The sequence below is a fragment of the Nyctereutes procyonoides genome, unplaced genomic scaffold (genome assembly GCF_905146905.1).
Source record: "Nyctereutes procyonoides isolate TBG_1078 unplaced genomic scaffold, NYPRO_anot_genome, whole genome shotgun sequence".
Lineage (NCBI taxonomy): Eukaryota > Metazoa > Chordata > Mammalia > Carnivora > Canidae > Nyctereutes > Nyctereutes procyonoides.
Genome location: NW_026575030.1, coordinates 826,151 through 847,366, shown reverse-complemented (window position 1 = coordinate 847,366; position 21,216 = coordinate 826,151). Strand labels below are relative to the sequence as shown.

Genomic DNA, 21,216 nt, shown 5'->3' with positions numbered 1-21,216 from the left:
TGGTGTATATATTTTTTTGAGAATTTTCTTCTCGAGGTAAGGCTGTATTGCTGTGAAGTTCCCTCTTAGATCTGCTTTTGCTATATCCTAAAGATTCTGGGCTGTCCTATCTTTTAAAATTGTCTTCATTATTTAAAAAAAAAATCAAAGAAGAATTTTCTTTGAAGAAAAAGAAAGAGAATTCTTCTTTTTTTTTTTTTTTTGGTGACTCACTGGTTGTTCAGTAGTGTGTTGTTTAATCTCCATCATATTTTGATGTTTCTTCCAGTTTTTTTTTTTTTGTACATGATTTCTAGTTTCATACCATTGTGGTCAGAGAAGATGGTGCTTATGATTTCAATCTTCTTAAATTTACTGGAATGTTTCTTTGTGGCCTAATATGTGATCTATCCTGGAGAATGTCCCATGTGCACTTGAGAAGAATGTGTATTCTCTTGCTTTTGGACGGACTGTTCTGTATGTATCTGTTAAGTACATTTGGTCATTTGGTCAAATGTGTATTTACGGTTAACTTTTTAAATTGATTTTCTGTCTGAATAAAGCTGCAAGAAATGTGTACAGATATCTCTGTGTGATAGTGGTTTTATTCACTTTGGATATATATGGAGTAGGTTGATTGTGGTCTCATATGGTAGTTCTGTTTTTAGTTTCTTGAGGAACCAACCCATTTTCCATAGTGGAAAATTACCAATTTACATCCCCACCAGTAGTACATAGGGTTCCTTTTTCTCCACATCTTCACTGGCATTTATTATCTTTTATCTTGATAGTAGTCAATCTGACCAGCGTGAGGTGGTATCTCATTATGGTTTCAATTTGCATTTCCTTGATGATTAGTGATACTGGCCATTTTATGCATTGTTTGGAAAAATGTCTATTCTGGTCTGTCCATTTTTAAATTGGGTAGTTTTTTTTTGGTATTGATTTGCATGAGTTCCTTATATATTTTGGATATTAACCTCTTACTGAATATGTTTTCTCTTTTTGTAGGTTGTCTTTTCATTTTGCTGATAGTTTCCTTACTTTATAGAAGCTTTTAAGTTTTATATAGTCCCATTTATTTTTGCTTTTGTTGCTCTTGATGTCAAATCCAAAAGATGTAGTCAAGAATGCTATCAAGGAGCTCACCTCCTCTTTTTTTATAAGTATAGTTGACATATCTTATATTAGCTTGAAATGTACAACATAGTGATTCATCAGTTCAATACATTATGCAGTGTTCACACCACAATAAGTGTAGTTACCATCTTTCACTATACAGATTATTTTATTATTATTATTATTGACAGTATTCCCTGTGCTGTATTTTCCATTTCCGTAATTTATTTTATAAGTGGAGGTTTGTACTTCTTAATCCCCTCATGTATTTTGCCTCTCTTTCTCCCTTAGGCAGCCATCAGTTTGTTCTCTATTTAAGAGTCTGTTTCTGGTTTGTTTGGTTTTGGTTTGGTTTTTTAGATTTCATATATAAGTGAAAATATATGTTGTCTTTTTTTTCTCTGACTTATATAATGTACCATACCTTCTAGGTCCATCCATATTGTCAGGAATGGCAAAGTTTCGTTCTTTTTTAATGTCTGAGTAATATTCCATTGTATATCTATATCTATAGATCTATATCTTCTTTATCTATTCATATACTGATGGCTACTTGGGTCGCTTCCATATCTTGGCTATTGTAAATTATGCTGCAGTAAACACAGGGGCACATAGATCTTTTCAAATTTGTGTTTCTATTTTCTTTGGGTAAACACCTAGCACTGGAATCACTGAATCATGTTATTTCCATTTTTAATTTTCAAGGAACTTCTATACTATTCTCAATAGTGAATGTACCAGTTTGCCTTCCCACCAACAGTGCATGCAGGTTCCTTTTTCTCCACATCCTTGTCAACACTTGTTATTTTGTGTCTTTTCGATATTAGTCATTCTGACTGATGTGAAGTATTATCTCATTGTGGTTTTGATTAGCATTTTCCTGATGATTAGTGATGAGCATCTTTTTATGTCTGTTTGCATCTGTATTATCTTCGTTAGGAAAATGTCTATTCAAGTTATCTCTTACTGGATTTTTTTTTCTTTGGTGTTGAGTTATATGAGTTGCTTATACATTTTGGATATTAACCCCTATAAGATAGATTATCTGCACATATATTTTCCATTCCATAGTTTGCGTTTTGTTGATGGTTTACTTTGCTGTGCATAAGCTTTTTATTTTGATGTAATCCCACTAGTTCATTTTGCTTTTGTTTCTCTTGCCTTAGGAACCAGATCTAGAAAAATGTTGCTATGGCTAGGTGTCAGAGAAAAAACAGCCTGTGCTCTCTTCTAGGATTTTAATGGTTTCAGGTCTCTCATTTAGGTCTTTAATCCATTCTGAGTTTATTTTTGTGTATGGTATAAGAAAGTGGTCCAGTTTCATTCTCTTCCATGTAGCTATTCTGTTTCCCCAATAGAGGAAACCCATTTAATAGAGACTATCTTTTCCCTATTGCATATTCCTGCCTCCTTTGTCATAGGTTAATTGACCATATATGTGTAGGTTTATTTCTGGCTCTCTATTCTGTTCCATTGATCTATGTGTCTATTTCTATGTCAGCACCATATTGTTTTTTTTTTTTTTTTTTTTTTAAATTTTTATTTATTTATGATAGTCACACAGTGAGAGAGAGAGAGAGGCAGAGACACAGGCAGAGGGAGAAGCAGGCTCCAAGCACCGGGAGCCTGACGTGGGATTCGATCCCGGGTCTCCAGGATCGCGCCCTGGGCCAAAGGCAGGCGCTAAACCGCTGCGCCACCCAGGGATCCCACCATATTGTTTTGATTACTAGAGATTTGTAGTATATCTTGAAACGTGGAATTGTGATACTTCCATCTTTCATCCACCACTTGTCTCACGTCTGACAAGCATCTTTTTGACCATTACTTTGAACTTTTTTTTTAAAGATGGCATTTAAGACCATGCACCTTTTATTTATTATTTTTTAAAGATTTTATTTAATTATTCATGAGAGATGGAAAGAAAGAGACATAGACAGAGGGATGCTTGGGCTTCCTAGGGGGAGCCCAATGCAGGATTTGATCCCAGGACCCCAGGATCACGACCAGAGCTGAAGGCAGACGCTCAACCTCTGAGCCACTCAGGCACCCTACTTTGAACTCTATCAGATAGATTGGTGATCACCATTTCAATTAAGTTTTGTCTCTTTTTTTGTTTGGAGGATATTCCTCTGTCTTTATTTTGCTTTAGTTTCTGTATTTGTTTGAATGAATTAGGCAAAACAGCCACCTCTCCCATTCTGGATGACTGGACTTGTATAGAAATATCCCTGGTGTAGACTCTGTGTATGGCTGGTAGATTTGGCTGGCTGGTTAGGGGGTGTGGTCTGAGAAAATTCCCTGGGCAGTGTAAACTAGGGCCCCTCAGGTAAGGTGGCTGGAGCTAAAGCAGGCATAGAGCAGGGTCTCTGGGTGTTCCACAAAGGAGTGCCCTAGTGGGATAGCTGGAATTGAAGAGGGCATGGGCTGGGTGATCCCAGGGAATTTTGTGCTTGGAGCATCTTGGAGGGATGGTTCCAGCTATAGTGAGTGTGGCCTAGGGGCCCCAGGGCACTCCACACAGTGGGCCCTGGTGAATTGGCTGGAGCTAAAATAGGTGGAGGCCTGGGGTGTCCTGGAGTGCTTTGTGCCTGTGTTATCTTGGTTAGTTGGCTGCAGCTGTAATGGGCACACTAAAGGAGTGACCTGGGGTGTACTGTGTTGGGCCCACCTTGGTGGACAACTGGAGCTTGGTGGTATGTGTGTGTGTGGGCCGCCTTTGGGGGATGTCAGGCTGGTGTGGGCTAGGGGCCTGGTGTTTGGTAATGCGGCAGGCTGGCTAGAGTGCTGGAACTTAGGGCCTGTCTATGCCGTCAAGGTGAAGGTTGAATATAAACAGTGGTACTCGCACCTCTGATTTTGGATAAAGTTCTAGAAGTTCTTTCACTCCATCTAGTTGCCTTGTGAACTGCTGCTTTTTTCCCCATGCCCCAGCATGGGTCCCTCCATGCTATCCCTTCCCACTGCAGTTTACATCAGGGTTGGGTTTCCCATCGTTACCATGTCTCTGTTTCTCCTGCTATTCCCCACATGGTCTCTCTATCCTCTGTTGTACAGAAGCTGTTCAATCAGTCATTTCTTCTTCAGGAGGAATTGCTCTATATGTAGGTATAGTTTTGCTGTGTCTGTGGAGGGAGGTAAGTTAATGGTCTTCCTAGCCACTGTCTCAGACCTAAATGTTTCCTGTTTTCTTTGAGGAGTTTTATTGTTTCAGGTCTTACATTCAAGTCTTTAATCAATTTTGAGTTGATTTGTATATATGGTATAAAGTAGGGGGTCCAGTTTCTTTCTTTTGCATGTGGCTGTCCAGTTTTCCCATCATTTATTGAAGAGACTATCCTTTTTCCATTATATAGCCTGGCTCATTGGCTGAAAGTCAGTTGACTCTAAATTTTTTTAAAAGGGTGGAGGCACTTGGGTGTCTCAGTTAGTTAAATGGCCAACTCTTGATTTTGGCTCAGGTTTGGGAGATGGAGCCTGGCATAAGGCTTCATAAGGGGGGAGGAGTCTACTTGAGGATTCTCTCTCTCCCTCTGCCCTTCCCCTTGTGCTCTCTGTCTCTAAAATAAAATAAATCTTTTTAAAAATATTTTATTTATTTATTAATGAGAGAGAGAGAGGCAGAGACACAGGCAGAGGGAGAAGCAGGCTCCCTGCGGGGAGCCCGATATGGGACTCGATCCCTGGTCTCCAGGATCACACCCTGGGCTGAAGGTGGCGCTAAACTGCTGAGCCACCCGGGCTGCCCAATAGAATAAATTTTTAAGAAACAAAGAAAAATCAATTGAAGATACATGCATGGTTTTATTTTTTGCTATGTTCTTCCATTGATCTATGGGTTTGTTTTTATAGCAATACCATGTTTTGATTACTCAGCTTTGTAATATAGTGAAATCCAGAAGATTGATTCCTTCAGCTTTGTTCTTCTTTCTCAAGATTTCTTTGCTATTTGGGGGTCTTTTCTGGTTCCAACAAATTTTAGAATTTTTTTTCTATTTCTATGAAAGATGCCACTGGAATATTTACTGGGATTATACTGCATCTACATATTTCTTTGGGTAATATGGACTTTTTTTTTATTATATAAAGTCTTTCCATCCATAAAAACAGAATTATCTTTCCATATTTCTTTTTCAGTTTTTTTTTCCATCATAGTCTGGTAGTTTCGGTGTACATATCTTTCATCTCCTTAGTTAAATGTATTGCTAAGTATTTTATTCTTTTTGATGCTTTAGTGGTATTTTTATTTGGCTGAGATTTTGAAATCTGGCAAAAAGACCATCTTCATGGGTCATTTCATTTCAAACCATCATTCATTTACTACATCTGAGAACTTTGTTCCTAGAACTGCCACCTTAGTTTAATCTAAAGAGGTAACTGCCACTGACACCTGACCTACTTAGACCTAAGTCTCACTCACAAACACCCCATGCTGGAGGAAAAGCAGCCTGCCGGTTTCTCGGTTTCTCAGCTCTCAGCTGTGAGGAATCCTAGGTTACCCTGGCAATGAGGCAGAAAACTGCAAACAGCCTGACCAGCAAAGCAGAAAGGAGGCAAAAGAAAGCCCGACCTAATTTATAAAATAAACAGTACTATTTGATTTCATACAATAAAATAGTTATGAACTTTAAGAACCCTGATGGATAATTCATGATATGATAATCTTTCTAAAAATAAACCTTCTACATTGTGTAACACCAGCTACTAATTAAAATTGTAAAGTGCTCAAATAAATAAATGAAATTTACACCCAAACAGTATTTACAAACAGGCCTCTCATGAATGTAATTCTTCCCTGAACGTGTATTTTGTGTAGTCCTCTTTCCTCTCTTGACTGACATTCTGCAGGATTATACCTGGTTTTGTTTCATTGCCATGCTTTTATTTTTGAATATCATTGACACATTAGTATTACCACTGTATTTTTAAACTTATATCTCCATCTGATCATGCTTTAGTATAAAGTGTTTTATCATCCTCACTGCTTCTAAAAGAGATACCAGGAATATACTTTTAGTAAGACAGGATTTTAGAAACAAAAATGATAACCAGGAGACAAAGGAAGCTTTTGACAGTGAGCCTAGTTTTATGCATTAAAATAAACTAACAAACTTACTGAAAAATGTTTAAGGGGCATTTTACATTTTATGTTTTCAGTTTTTAAATATTTTAAACAATTACTTGATCTAGAACCCTGATTTGTCTACCAATACCATAGGGACAATTAGCTTATTTTCAGAGGCAACTTTTCAATAAAGATAATTTGCTAAGAAATAAAACAAATAGGGTGACACTCAAAATGTGAACCCGAAGCCCATTTTGGAGGCAGTCAGTAAGCAAGAGTCTCTCTCGCATACTAACCAGGATATTCATACTTGACCCCGAATTCTTGAATGATTGGCCTCCAAAATTTCCCTTGCAGTTTTCCAGTGTTCCGCTTCTACACATAGCAATTCAGAACCAATACTAATCCAGTGGCATTTTGTAAGTAATTGAGAGTATATTTTTCAAATACAATCTATGCATAATACCATGATTACGATACTGCAGGGGGAAATGAAAGCTTAACCAAACCTTACTGAAACATAATTGAGAGTCTGCCTGAAATCAAGAAGATCACAGAAATATTTAGTATTGTGTCTCAGTTTGTGTTAAGTACTTTCAAAAGGTATTGAACACTAAAAGCATATAATATAAAAGGGAAAGTTGAATTCTTGATTTTTGCTCTGAAAATTTTCACTCAATATAAGAAACATGAAAAAAAATGTGTTCAGTTCCTCCACACGTAAACCATTTGTCATCCATTTAAAAATTTTTATACTTCATTTCTTTACCAAAAATCTTGTGATATCTGATCCATGCTTTGATGCTAGAGATTGTCTTCTCCCCTGGCTTCTTTCCTTAGCTTGTCTGGCAGTTCTCTAAAAGTTAAAAATATATACAAGTGTACACCTGTTAGAAAAAGAGTCCTGGTTTCAGAATCTCAAAAACTTTCTGTATTTCATCACATCCACTTCCCAGTGCTTTGCCCTTAGGGTGGACACCAAGCCACAAGCAGAGGACTCTAGGAGCTCTGCTAAGTGCCCTGAGGTCCTAAGTTCCCTTAGGACCAGATGCTTTGGGGGAAGGATTTTCTCCCCAGTGAGACTGTGAATCCCTCACTCAGTGACTACAGGATGCCCTGATTCTCCTTATTGAAGTGATGGCATATATACGGTGTCTTGTGATTTCTCACAAAGGGGTGTGTGTAAGGCCCACTTGCTTCCTATTCTGTGGGCTCAGAAGCCACACCCAAGCCAATGGCAGAAAAACAAAATGAGGTAGATCAAAAATGGAATTCTTCTGCTATCCCCACAAATAAAATTTCTCATGTGAACCTAAAGTGATTACAGAAAGGATGGATTTTCTTTTTGCTCTCTCTTAATTCTCCTATAGTCTTGAATGTGCTAATAATTTTCACAGCTGAGAATCAGAGGACTTTTTCCCCAGCTGAAGTTCATGTATGTATGAAGTTATCCAGGTGGATGGGGTGGGGAGAAAAAAGAGGGTTAAAACTAAAAATAAAACCAAAAAAACCCTTATATTACAAGATCCTATTTATGTAAAAATTCTATTTGTGAATACTGAAATAAGGCTAAGAGTGCTTATACAACATGAACACTGGCAAAGGATCTGAACAGTTTTCAAAAGTGTAAATAACTGATGAGCATTTTTTAAAAACCTCAGTGTCTTTGGTAAACAAAATAGTGGCAGGCCATTATTCTCCCTCTGCGGGGTGGAAAAACAGTAGTAGAATACAGTCCTTTGGAAAACAGCTTGGAGGTGAATTCCTACTCCATGATTCCAACTCCATGATTTTACATCTGAGAATCTATCTTAAGGAACAACCTCCAAAAGTAAAGAATAGTGTGTAAACAGAAAATATAAACAACTTCAATGCTGATCAGTATGGGAATGGCTAAATAAACTATAGTAGACATATATATACTCAGTAGAATAATGTGTAGCCATTTTGGATGATAAACATGAATGCTTATCATGGGAACATGGGAAAATGTTTAAATCTTGCCACGATCGGAAAAAAAGCAAGATACAAATTTGCATATTGAATGTATGCTTCTTTCTAAGAAAATTTTAATCAGGAGATCCTTTTGCTAGATGGCCTGTTAAAAATTCATCTTAGTTGTTTAATAATACTGTTATTTTTTCCCCTCCTGTTTTAAACTACAGGTAATTGCTCAAAAGGGTGCCAAGATTAACAGGTTTTGCATTTTGGCCAGGAGTGTAATGGTTGCATGTTGAACTGAGTTGGTCCTAGAAAGAAATTACTAATGTTCTCTGACATTTTAGAGAACATTAACAAATTAGAACATTAGCTGCAAATGCAAACACATGTTACTGCCCCCGTTCAGTAGTCTTTAAAGTTGATGGTGTGGGTCTCTTCAATATTGTGTGAGTTACATTAATTTTCTTCTAGGTGGTGGTGACAATTTCCTGTCCTAAAATGAATTCAAAGGAAAGCTACTTCTCTTCTGTCTGAGACTGAGAACTTACATCAGCTTCGAGAGGAAACTCAGGTGATGAGGGGAAAAAAGGCATCTCGCAACCCAGACGAGGGATACAGATTCATCCACTCAGCCTCCCACTCCTATATACACACTTTTCTACTTGCTGTTCCAGGATGAAGTCACATGGGTCTGTAGAGCCCCACTCACCTCTCTGTGACACAGTGTGCAGAGGGTCTGCAGGTTGTCCAGGGAACACTGTCCTCCTCCACCGGACACAGGCTTGATGTGGTCCACCTGCCAGAAATGCCCTTCTCCTGGGTTTCTTATCATTTCATTAAGCTGCAGTAAGAACACAAGATCAGCACTTTTCAATATACGCTGTGGGAACTGTTGGTTTTGCCTGGTGCAATCATGTTTATACAGCAAAATCACAGCGAAAAATACATTAGGATGGCTTTTTATAGCTTTTATTGTGAATAGGAAAAAAGCCTCTAGGTTAGCAATTTGAAAGCAATAAAATATGTTTCTGAAAAAGTTCTTTTTCCCTTACCTAACCCATTTTGAAAAAATTACAAGCAAGTATAAAATACCAAGACTCCTGACATATTGGGAAAAATTACTTGCTTCTGCACCTTTGAGCTAGTTTAGTCACTAAAAGAAAATTATGAAAAGAATAAGATCGGACTAGAAATAAAAACTTCTGAATATTACTGAGTCAAATAATTTTTAATTATTGAACTAAGTTCATTTGTTACTATAAACAGTGAAAGTTTAATATTAGCAGCTGTCACCCGGAACCTTTATGCGATTCATCTGGGAACCTCCCCAGTTCCATGGATTGGAATGAAGTTTCTACGATAGACCTCTATCATTGGCATATCTGGAATAAACAAAGATGTGCACGTAAAGCAGCGTTATTTAGGCTGGCTCACATGTATACACTTTATATTTTATCTGTGATGACCTACATTAAAATGGGATGTATTTTAACATTTTGCCCGAGGCAGTAAAACCAGCTCATAGCACAGCATTGCAGTTTTTTCAGTATGATAAAGAGGAGTATGAAGCTTATTTTTATTGGCATGGTCTTGGACAAGGACGAAATTAAAATCAGCTGTGTGCTGCAGGCCATGGGAACCTGTGTCACAGTTCTAAAGCACTTTGTTAGACATGTGGAGGCAGAGGGACCTGACCAGCAGTGCCCAGCCCAAGAGAAGCGCCGAGAGGCAGCAAGCTGGAGCGGTAAACTGTCCAGCTGAGGCTGGCATTGTTAGAAGCAGTTACAAATGGCAGTCTTGTGCATCAAGAAAATGACTCGTTCTTAGGAAAACAAAATCCATTTTGTCTGCTTTTTGTGACCAATTCTTTTGCTCTCAAGTCTCTCCTCTGATGGACTCTAATCCAGATGTGCTTCTTTATTCCTCCTAGGTAATTCCCTGACCAATCACTTGGGGTCAGTCTTCAACATCTTGAATTTAACTCTTAAAACAATCACTCCCTCTCTGACTGATCCTCCCCAATATGAGCCCTGTGGTGCTCCCTAGCCTTGGAGCACTTTTGCTTTAGTAGTCGACTATGTTAATAACTTCTGCATTCCTGGACAGGCTGCTTTCAAGAAGTCCTTGAGTTCTTTCACTGTGTGTCTGCTGGAAGACTCCGCTCTGAGGCAGCAGACAGTAAATGCAGTCTGGCTGACACCCCTGGGATGGGTACAGTGTGTCTCTCACCAATTAGACAAAAGGATATTTCAGGAACTCTGGGTATCATGAAGGAAATAGTGTATTTCCCTAGCTCTCAAAGTCATGCTAATTCATCTTTGCAGAAATGCTTAATTAATTCCGTCATTATTTGGTGGTTTTAGGCAAGTAAAAATGTCTGATTTGACCAACTGGCAGAAATTTATCCATTATTTTAGTGGGAGAGAATGGCTCAGGAGAGATTTTTTAAAATTAAGGATACTACAGAATTATACATTTTGTTCTAGTTTGAAACTTAGAACTGATTAGATCACAACATTAGATACCAGTTGAGTTTTGGAAATAATAGCAAATATTGATGACTGTTTTCTAAAAATAATATATTTTTAAATAAATTGCTCTGCTAAAATTACATTTTATAATGGGATGAACAGAAATATTTTCTTCTCATTGTAATAACTACATTCTGGGGTTATCTGTTTGTCTCTTGTCATTCAATACTAACATCAGGAAAAGTGGAACAATGAGACCATAGGTACTTCTTGATGGAATGTATCATCTGTTAAGATCTCTCCCCAAAATAATTTAATCAGAATCTAATTAAGCCACTATATCTAATAACTATTATTCTGGAATCAGGGGGATAGGGAAACATGTCAAATAATACCATGAGGATACAGGAAGACAAATCCATAATGTAGGAAATCCTACAGGCAAATGATCCAGTTTCTTGAACAATCAATGGTATAAAAAAGGGATGGGGTGATATTATAGATTAATTGGAGCATAAGATATGTAATGAACAAAAGCAGTGTGTGGGTCATATTGTGCTCCTAATTTGAAGAACTGCAAAAAGACATTTTGAGACACTTAACTGACTGAGCCATCTAGGTGCCTTACTTTAAAAAAGAAAAGAAAAGAAAATGTCTGGAATTTGCTTTAAAATAATTCTAGGAGAGGGTCATCTGGGTTGCTCAGTGGTTGTGCATCTGCTTTTGGCTCGGGACGTGATCCTGGGGTCCTGGGATCGAGTCCCGCATCAGGCTCCGCACGGGGAACCTGCTTCTCCCTCTGCCTATGTCTCTGTCTCTATGTGTCTCTCAGGAATAAATGAATAAAATCTTTATAAAAATAATTCTAGGAGAAAAAAAGAACTGAGATGAGAAATGAAAACGAAGGCAAAGTGTTGATAACTGTTCAAGTTGGGTGATGGGTCTGTGGGTTGATTATTCTACTTTCGTATGTACATTTTCAGAAACTGCCATATTAAAAAGTTTTTTAAAAAGTGAGTATTCATCACTCAGTACAATGAGGCCTTCCATCAGCCACATGGTTATAATTTACCTGTTCTAATGGGAGCTTTGAGATCCAGGTAATGTCCAGAAGATTCTTCCTCTGACTTTTCGGAGCATCTCTCAGACATAAAAACAGTTCTTGTGCATTCAGATTACATAGCTGACACACACCGTGTTCAATTTCAAATACTTTGGCTCGCAGGTAATTGTTATTAGATCGAATCCAAAACTCTTCCTGACATTTCACAGAGCAAAACCGTGAATCCCAAGCGTTCACTTTACACTCTTGCTTAGTTTGGCAAGTGGGTTGCTGACAGCGAAGGCAAAGTGGGTTTCCTTCATTATCCACAGCTTGCAGATAGCCTTTGGATATAGAAGGCTTCACAGTGAGATCGGCTTGGGCTATGCAGGGATTTAGAAATGGGACACACACTCCGTCATCAAGGAACTTTCTAGAATTGAGCAAAACATGGAATAAGTAGCAAACACTTACACTAGTAAATAGTCACTGCATCATATAATAAACAGTCTTCAAAGTTTCAATACTGATAAACGGTAAATGTAGGACCCCCAGATACTGTGATTCAGCATGGAAACAAAACAGCTATAGTCAACACTTGAAGCCCCATGCCAAATAAAGGAAAGAATGGTGTGTTAAAAAAAAAAAAAAAGCAATTTGAATAAAAATATGCTGCCTCTTGGGAATTTAGATATCTTCAAGTTAAACAATCAGACTTTGAAATATCTGGAGAAGTAGGAAAATGAGAAGTTAGAAAATGCTTCTCCAGGTTGGGAAAAGACAGCTGAATATAAGACTCCACCTGAAGTTGGGGCCACCATGCTCTGCATGTGAGGCCACACACCTCGGCGGGACAGAGAGGCCATTACGAAGGCTTCCATGATGTCCTCTGGCAGCCCCTGCTGGCCTCCAGCAAACAGTCACACCCATAGAGTGACACAGCCAAGGTGCTAAGTGTTTTTAGGAACTAGAACATTAGACTTGCTAAATATGTGCCTCCTACAGGTAAACTCAGATTTGACTGAATTAAAATGAGAAATGACACATGACAGGACATGTACTCAATTTATTAAAAGGAAAAGGTACATTACTCAATTATGTTGAAAAGTCCTACATGGAATTACAACTGCTTCCTATTTTCCGTGACTGTTAGAAGTGTTAAGAGAAAAACTCCTTGTGATCAAAAGAGCTTATGATTGGGAACATCTAGTGTCTTTGGGTGAGTCACCTGGTCTACCTGGTCTCAGGGTCCTTCTGATTTCTAAGGTGAGGACATCCTATTCCTCACAGGGTTGCTGGGAGGATGGAGGAGCTACCGTATTGTGAAAGCTCTTTCTGACCTATAAGCAGCCACATTAAGGTAGGGTAAGAGCATAAATACAAATACAGAAATTTAAAGGAGTACATGTAGTACCACTATGTCCTCGTTAATGAAACCTTACTGTGTAGAAGGATCTCGTGGTCCAGACTCCTTTGTGATCAGACGGACATGGCCCCCATCCTTCTTCACCTTGTCCAGTGAGGCTACAGCAACATCTTCTTTGGTAATGTATCTAAAACAATGACATGCTAAGTGGATTTACTCTCTCACCTCTAAGATTGTCTCTATTTCATGCTCACATTCCTCCTTGTAAAAGCAAGAGAAGAGGCAAGACAGGAGTCTTCATGGTGCTGATACTAACATTAATTAGGGAATATTTCCTACCTTTCCACTGGCCTCCAAGTGTGTGAAATATATCTCTGTTCCAAATTGGTTTTCTCAAGATTTACTTTTCTAAGACATTGAAGAGTCAATCAGTATCCTTTAGACCAGTTTTCACTTAGGGGACAAAAGGTGTGGGTGTAGGAATAAGAAACTAAATACATGCATAAGTGACAGCTGTGAATAAACAGCTTGCCCAGCTGCTTCGGAGAATCTCTCACTGCATGTTTACCCCTCAGGAGGGGTCCTCAAATCACCTTGATCAGTTCTAACAGTGTAGCAGCATACTCGGGTACAGTGATTCTCTTTTTAGTTAACTAGGTTCCATCACATCTTCTATAATCTTAAGGCTATTTCCATTATTATCAGCCATACAGGGCTTATAGAATCTTCCACTGAAATAAAGCCAGTCTTGATGTGGGATTCAGAACCTTATTACACAACACTATCGATACCACACAATGGTTTAGGGACTGGAAATAAAGAGGAAAGTTATTCCAATTAAAGGTGACGGGGGAATTTAAGTAGGTAAAATGCAATTACCCAATTAATTCCTTCTAATTAGCATGGCCCACTTTCTCTGGTAGTTTACACTTATTGTAGTTTTTTTTTTCTTTTTTAATTAGTTTAAACATGAATTTCTTCATATTTTCAAGTACTTCTTAATTTGGTGTCTTGACAATAAAATTAAAGTTAAATCACGATGGAATTGTGCAATGTGGGTAAAATCTTAGAAATTAGCTTTTCTGTTAAAGTAGATTTAATAATTAACAGATTTGCTTCTTTTTATAAACTTAGTTTTTTGACTAGGTGATATATGTACATATATCAAAACTCAAAAGGCATGTAGTGGTGTATATGGTGAAGAGCAAGTTTACTGCCCATCCCCATTGCCTACCCCAAAGTTATCTCTATGACCAGTTTTTGATACATCCTTTTAGAAGTAATTCTTTTCTGTGTATAGGTTATACCTTTTATTTTTTATTGACACATAATTCACATGCCATAAAACTTACCATTTTAAAGTTTATATTTCAGTGCATTCTAGTTTATTCACAAGGTTCTCCACCATCACCACTAATTCCAGAACATTTTCATCACCCCAAAGAGAAACCTGTACTTATTTGCAGTCACTCCTCATTATATTTTTTATTTTTTATTTTTAAAAACAAATGGTAGCACAAAATACTAATCTCCACCTTGTTCTTTCTACCTACACATACACCTCAGACCTTTCCATGTCAGTACACATGGGCTGCCCTATTTTTTTAATGATTGCATGTTATTCCATTATTTGAATAAACCATATGTTTAATCAGTTTTGATTAATGGCATTTAGGCTGTTCTAGTCTCTGCTATCACAAACAATGCTGTGATATCCCTATACATATTTCTACACATTAAACACATGGAAAGTAAATTTTCTGGAAGCAGAATTGCTAGGTCAGAGGTCTTGGGTGCTTTAAATCTGGATAGATTTTGACTCATTGTTCTCTCCCTTGGGTCTGCTGGCAATTCAGGAGAGGACCTGTTTTCTCACACTTAAACTAGCACAAGATATGTCAGTTAAAAACATCTCTGCTAATGGTGATATACATCTCATTATAGATTTAAATCTCCACTTTTCCTATTAAGAGTGCCTCTCTTTTCATATATTTGAATTTCTACTGGTGTGTTGTTGTGAAGCAAAAGAAAAAAGAAATCACAGCAAATTCTTTCAGAATTCTCTAACTTGCCCTTTTGGTTCCTAAATTTCCCACGTCCCCCTACTCCCCAATTCTTCAACCATTTTATTCCCTTGACAAAAGCACTTCACTAAAGTATTTCAGTGGATTCTAATGAACTCAAACACTGCCTGGCTTTGAGGGGCAAGGGGATATTAAGCCTTGCCTCAGGTATTATTCAATGTTTAAAAGCTTAGAAACCTAATTCAGTAACTTTAAAAGATGCTGAGAAATCTATTCAGAGACTTAAGAACTAAAAATAACTTTTTTCCTACAAGAGATTTAAGCACAAAATTCTGAAACCACAAGAAACAGATCAATCAGCCCCAAAGCAGGAGGTTGGCAACTTTTCAAACACAGTTGTGAGTTACCAACATTCAATTTTCCAGTGGGGTTTGCTGGGAAGTTGATGTAAGTATACCACCTCTCAAAAGGATTATGGCAAATACCAATTTTCACAAATAGGGAGGGAGAATATTGTCTACTAAAGTAATTCCTGGATGGGGAAGTCTTTGGAAGATGGCAAATTTTGCAAGAAAAGAAGAGTGTGTTGGGAAGTGGCCCACAACAGTGAAAACAGTGCTGGGCTCTAGGTTGCTGACTTGCTTCGGGGATCAAAATAAACCCCTGGCATCATAAACCTAACAGGGCCCCAAGGGAAGCAGGCCTGCCTCTGACTTACGGGAACTCAGAAACAGTACCTGGTGATGATCTTGGCTTCCACTCACATTTAAGACTGAGCTACTCAAAAGCTAATTGCAAATTCTGAGCTTGGATGGGTCCTGTGAACTAGTGAATGCCACTGTAGGATAATCTGGCTGGAGATCTAGCCACTGCTTAAAATTAGTATCCATGTGTCTTTATTCTAAGGCCATTCCATTTTTGTTTTTTGTTTTTTTCTTCAGAGAAGGATCCTCTAATTTTCTTCTAGGAAGTAAAATGTGGTTTCTAGTATGCTGGAGTGGAGAAACTGGAAGTGGAGAAAGAGGCCCAAGAAGTGCTGGTTTCCAATGTAACGCCTCTCCCTTTATCTCCACTAAGCCTGGTGTTTCCAAGGCCGATGTCTCTCTGGTTCAGTTTTCAGTAGAAAGTAAACTGGTAGGACAGCGGGAGGCGAGGCATCCACTGTCCACCTGCTCCTCATACAGACTTCCAATCAGTGCTGTTGTGTAGCCTGATCTTTCACACTTGCTTTCAGAGACAGACAGTTACTCCAAGTCTGGGACTTGCTGGGGTCGTCCAGCAAGAACCCGCACACTTCCCTGAAGCACACCCCTCTGCAGGTACACAGGTTTCGTTCTCATGGCTCTTTATGCTGAATCCATCTCCCTGGAGCCCTCCCTCATTCCTCCTATCTCTGATCAGTGGCCAAGGTCTCCAAATCTACCTACCTCCTAACACCTCTCTTCATCTTTCTTCCCTTCCCATGGCTCCTAATAGTCTCTTGCATGGGAGGCAGTATCTTAACCATCTATCTCTAGCATTCCTGTCTCTGGAATGCAGCGCATCACTTCTCTAGGTCGTGTTGTAAAGGAACTTTGCAGATGTAATTAGTGTTACTAATCAGCCGACCTTAAGAGAGGGAGCACTGGGCAGCCCGGGTGGCTCAGTGGTTTAGCACCGCCTTCGGCCCAGGGCACGATCCTGGAGACCCGGGATCGAGTCCTGCATCAGGCTCCCTGCATGGAGCCTGTTTCTCTCTCTGCCTGTGTCTCTGCCTCGCTCTCTCTCTGTGTCTCTCGTAAATAAATAAAATCTAAAAAGAAAGAAAGAAAGAAAAAGAAAGAAAGAGCAATTCCAAGCACAAGAAGGACTTGACACACCATTGCTGGCCCTGATGTGTAGGAGCCCCTGTGCTAGAATAGAAAGAAGCCTCAAGTAGCTAAGGGCAACTTAAGTCCCAACCCTCAGCAAGAAAAGCCCAAGTCCTATAATCACAAGGAACTGAGTTCTGGTAACAACCTGAATGAGGGTGGAAATGGATTCTTTCCAGACTCTCAGTGAGAGTCCATCCAGCCAACACCTTGAATTCAGCTTTATAAAAACCAGAGAAGAGAAAGGAGTTGAGCTATCTCAGACTTCTGATGTACAGAACTGTGAGATAATACATTTCTGTTGATTTGAGCTGCTGAGTTTGTGGTGATGTGTTAAGGCAGCAACAGAAAGCTAATGCAGGCTGCCTCCCCACTTCAAGTCCACCCATTTGATCTCCTAACTGCAGCCAGAACTGCTCAAAGACACAAATCTGAATACTGACTATGCTGCTTAACACACATTTTTAGCTTTAATGTATCATCTACATAAAATGTTATAGATAATGCCGTGTGTCTGACTTTGATTTATATTGATTTCATGACTTTTGCTTTTATACCTGATGGGCCACCTTTCTCAGGTGGTTCTTTTAAGTGATCATCTATGTGTGATGGGAAGGAAATAATGCCACAAGTCTAGAAATGGCTGGAGTGGGCTGTAAATTTAGTTAAGAAGGAAATTAAGGTCATGCAAGAGAAGACCAATAGTTCAACTAAAACGGTGGTAATGACAATGAGAAAACGTAGCAAATTGGAAGAAGTACTAAGAGAAACAGCATAGGCATCATGCTTTTTGTTACACATGAGTGGATATCTGTAGTGCAGGGGTGTGTGTGCGTGTGTGTGTATTTATATGTATCAACACACACGTATATTTTAAATATTTTTTTTTAGTATAAAGTAACACATGGGAGAAATTTAAGCAGTACGGAAGAGTTTAGATGAGTCCCAAACTGGCAGCTCACGGACAAATCCAACTAGTCAAAGGCCTTTAATTGATTCACATAGTATTTTACTTTTTAATCTGAATTTGAATAACTTCAGATGGGGTAGGCACTCTCTCCAGTTTGCCATACTTCTCCCCCCCCCCAACCTCAATCTTTTCTGGTTTTACACTTGATCTCATTTGTTCATTTATGGTTCCTGCTTTACTTTTTAGTCATATGAGTTTGTGATCCAGGCCTCAAGTACCAAGTCCCTACCATCTCCACAAATCCCCTTTTACATCGTCTACAACAAGATCCCTCATCAGGGGTACTACTGAGGTTTCAAAACAGGTAGCTGTTTGGGAGTGCAGTTCTGTTCACTGCAGGATTTTCAGCAGTACCTCAGGCCTCTAGCCACTAAATGCTCCATGGTTGTATCCCCTAATCGTAACACACTAATAGGTCTCCTAACATTGCCACCCTGGAGGGTAAAACTGCCCCCAGCTGAGAACCATCGTCTTAGAGAAACCTCTGGTAAGAGTTTCTAGGGCACTTCCAGGTACTTTCTTTTTCTTTTCTTTTTTTTTTTTTCCAGGCACTTTCTATGTCATAACAGCAATTACATATATCTGTATCTCCAGCCTTTTTTTATACTTCTTTCTACTCTTAATAATGTATCACAAGTATCATTCTCTATTCTCACATATGAATATACCATATGCCATTTTGCAACAGCTGAGGGATTTTTCACTGTATAGGGATACAAGCCATATGATCAACTGCAGTCTCTCACTTACTGATGGACATTTTTCACCTGTGTGCATGGAAAAGGCTGGAGATCATAAACTGAGGGGGTGTGAGGATAAAGACACAGTACTGGTGTGTGGAAACAGCTGGAACTCCAGGGGCTTGTGCTGCCATGTGGCCGTTCAGTTTGGTCCTTGGTGATCTCTTCCAAGCAGGAGCCGGGCAAAGAACAGCTGACTGAGCATCACTGCTTCATGATGAGGAAAGAGTCTACAGAGAAGGGGGCCCGAGGTCCCACAAGGGGATACATGGACGGGGCAGAGATGATTATGATGCCAAGAAAGGAAAGTGAGTTTAGATTAGTTTAGATTAGATTTAGATTAGATTTGGATTAGGTTAGAAAGAAACCTGTAATGATTAAGGTAAAACACTTACAGAAGGACACACCTAACCTTTCCTTTTATTTTGTTTCTGACCATGGGCACGATAATAGTTCCCTCTGACCCTTTGGGTGCTGGTGGTCAAGCAGGACCAGTTCCCCTGCTGCACAGCACCCAGATTCACGCTTTGGGAGTGCAGGGCAGAGGCTCTTTTAACAGGGAAACACCTTCCTGTTGTTAAACAGTATCCTTGGCTTGGCAGGTCACAGGTTGCAAAGCCTATGACTCTGGCCTCTCTCCTCATGAGTGAGACTCATGGTGACCAAGACCCAGAAAACCTAATCTTTTCCAGCAGATTGGATGAAATTCACAAAATATCTAATTATGTTGCTATAAAATAAGCTGTTATTTTATGTCTGATTTTCTCTTAACTCATCATTAGTTAAAAGATTTCATTAGTGGTTACATAAAATGTCTCAGAACAACCCCCCCCCCCATTACCCGTAGAAATAACCATGACAAATAATGAATCTACAAAATAAAAAAGAAAGACAAAGCATACCTTTTAGTAGTATTTTGCTTGGATTGTTGCTTTGTGATTTCTTCCAAAGCAAGAATTGGGCTACAGAACAGCCGCCCGCTTTTCCTGATTACTTTTTGCTTCATGGCAGTTAGACTACTCCATTCTCGAACAAACCTCAAAATCTGGCAGAAAATGAGGTAATGAAAAGAGTTACCAGCACACCAGGCATTTTCCTTTGAAAGTAAAGCCCCTTATCACATCAGAAAACTGCTGTTGTATTCTATCTCCAAAGAGGCTTCTGAATGTCACAATTTAAGGCTTTCTTCAGTTTGATGCTTCTTCATAGCTTTATTGTAAAATATCATGGCCAGTTCTGCAGAGGTCTCTTTCAACCTAAAGACTCTATAAAGACCCATTTCAGGATGCCCAGCATATGTCCCGGACGCACATAGGAACCAATGGCAGCAATGTGCTCAGCGAGACCCAAGGAGGCCCAGCTGTGAGGAGCACAAAGCCTGCAGAGGCCAGGGCAAGACCAGTCTTGGGGAGAGCAGGTCCTACAGTGGTGGCAGGTTTCACTGTAACACCTGAGAATCGCTTTGTACCCAACTACCTGAATTACCCCAGGAAAACAGTCATCAATAAAGCTGGGACATTTGTACCAGGGTTGCCATTAATCCTACTTATTGGTCAATTATATGTAACTGGCTATTTTCTGGCAATCTGAGAATCAGGATTTGATGATACCAGAGAAAATAGCTCACTGGTACCTCTTCCTTTAAGATGGGTGCAGCTGACCCATGGGCAATGTTAGATTTCCACTCAAAGGGTGGAAACATAATCACTATTTTCTCGTAAAAAGTGGTACACTGCATGCTGTCAGCCCCACACATGTTGACATTTCTGAGCAGTGAAGATCAATGGGCCACAGATCAGGCTTGAGGCCTCCTGAGCAGGTACTTGGCCTACAGCTGTATGCTGATGCTTCTGACGATGCCAGAGTCACCCGGCACGGCATCGTCCCTGCTCTCAGAATGTGTCATCGCTAGAACTTAACTGTCAGAGATAAAATGTGCTCCTGTCAGATACAAATATCACAGTTGCTAATCCTGTGAATGAGAAATTAAACGATGTGAGGATAATTCTATCCACAGAAACAGCAACTCTAGGTGTGATCACTCACCAAGGAAACAGATCTCAAGTTTATTCTCAGCACCAAGGTAAATCATGGCAGTGCCTGGACTGATGAAAATGTGACCAGTGATTTGACTCTGCACCAGGCCATGAGGCAACTCTGCTTTTTTTTTAATTAAACCTAAAATGGTCTTAAATTACTCAACAGATTTTAACTTACAACAAACACACAGGACTGTTCTTACCAGGGAGCGATTTTGTTTCAGCTGAAAGCTTGCTGGTAAGTCTTCCCAAAGGTCTAATTTTATATCCAAGGGAATGAAGTTGCAGTTCATCTGGTTTCCATCCTGATTATAGATTAGGAAGGCATTATTAATCCATCCTGTCTGCAGGCACTACTAATTATTTAAAAAGTAAAGAATCATATTATGGCGCAATATTCCCAATCTCCTAAAAGATAAATGGAGGTGGCACATTCTAACAGGAGTCCACCCACACAGCAGCCCTGCATGGACGCTGAGCGCAGAGAGGGGCTGGGCTCCCCATGCTCTCTGCATGCCTCCACTGCTTTCTCTCTAAAGGGTAAAAAATACCATGTAGAGGGTTTAAACAGGAGGTTTAAACATAAGTAGTTCTTTTATAAAGGCGAAGA

At 39.3% G+C, this 21,216-nt stretch overlaps 1 protein-coding gene across 2 annotated transcripts in view; it reads right to left on the bottom strand.

The window, feature by feature from the left end:
- Positions 1-5,451: 5,451 nt before the first annotated feature.
- The window catches only part of ZRANB3 (zinc finger RANBP2-type containing 3), a 313,553-nt gene continuing 297,788 nt past the window's right edge, over positions 5,452-21,216 (bottom strand). For both annotated transcript variants that reach the window (XM_055316358.1, XM_055316357.1), the window contains 6 exons: positions 20,810-20,911; positions 19,470-19,612; positions 13,060-13,170; positions 11,648-12,050; positions 8,814-8,945; positions 5,452-7,019 (listed from right to left, as the gene is read on the bottom strand). In XM_055316358.1, the coding sequence (XP_055172333.1) occupies positions 6,921-7,019; positions 8,814-8,945; positions 11,648-12,050; positions 13,060-13,170; positions 19,470-19,612; positions 20,810-20,911 (990 nt within the window). In that variant the 3' untranslated portion in view covers positions 5,452-6,920. The remainder of the gene's footprint in view (positions 7,020-8,813; positions 8,946-11,647; positions 12,051-13,059; positions 13,171-19,469; positions 19,613-20,809; positions 20,912-21,216) is intronic.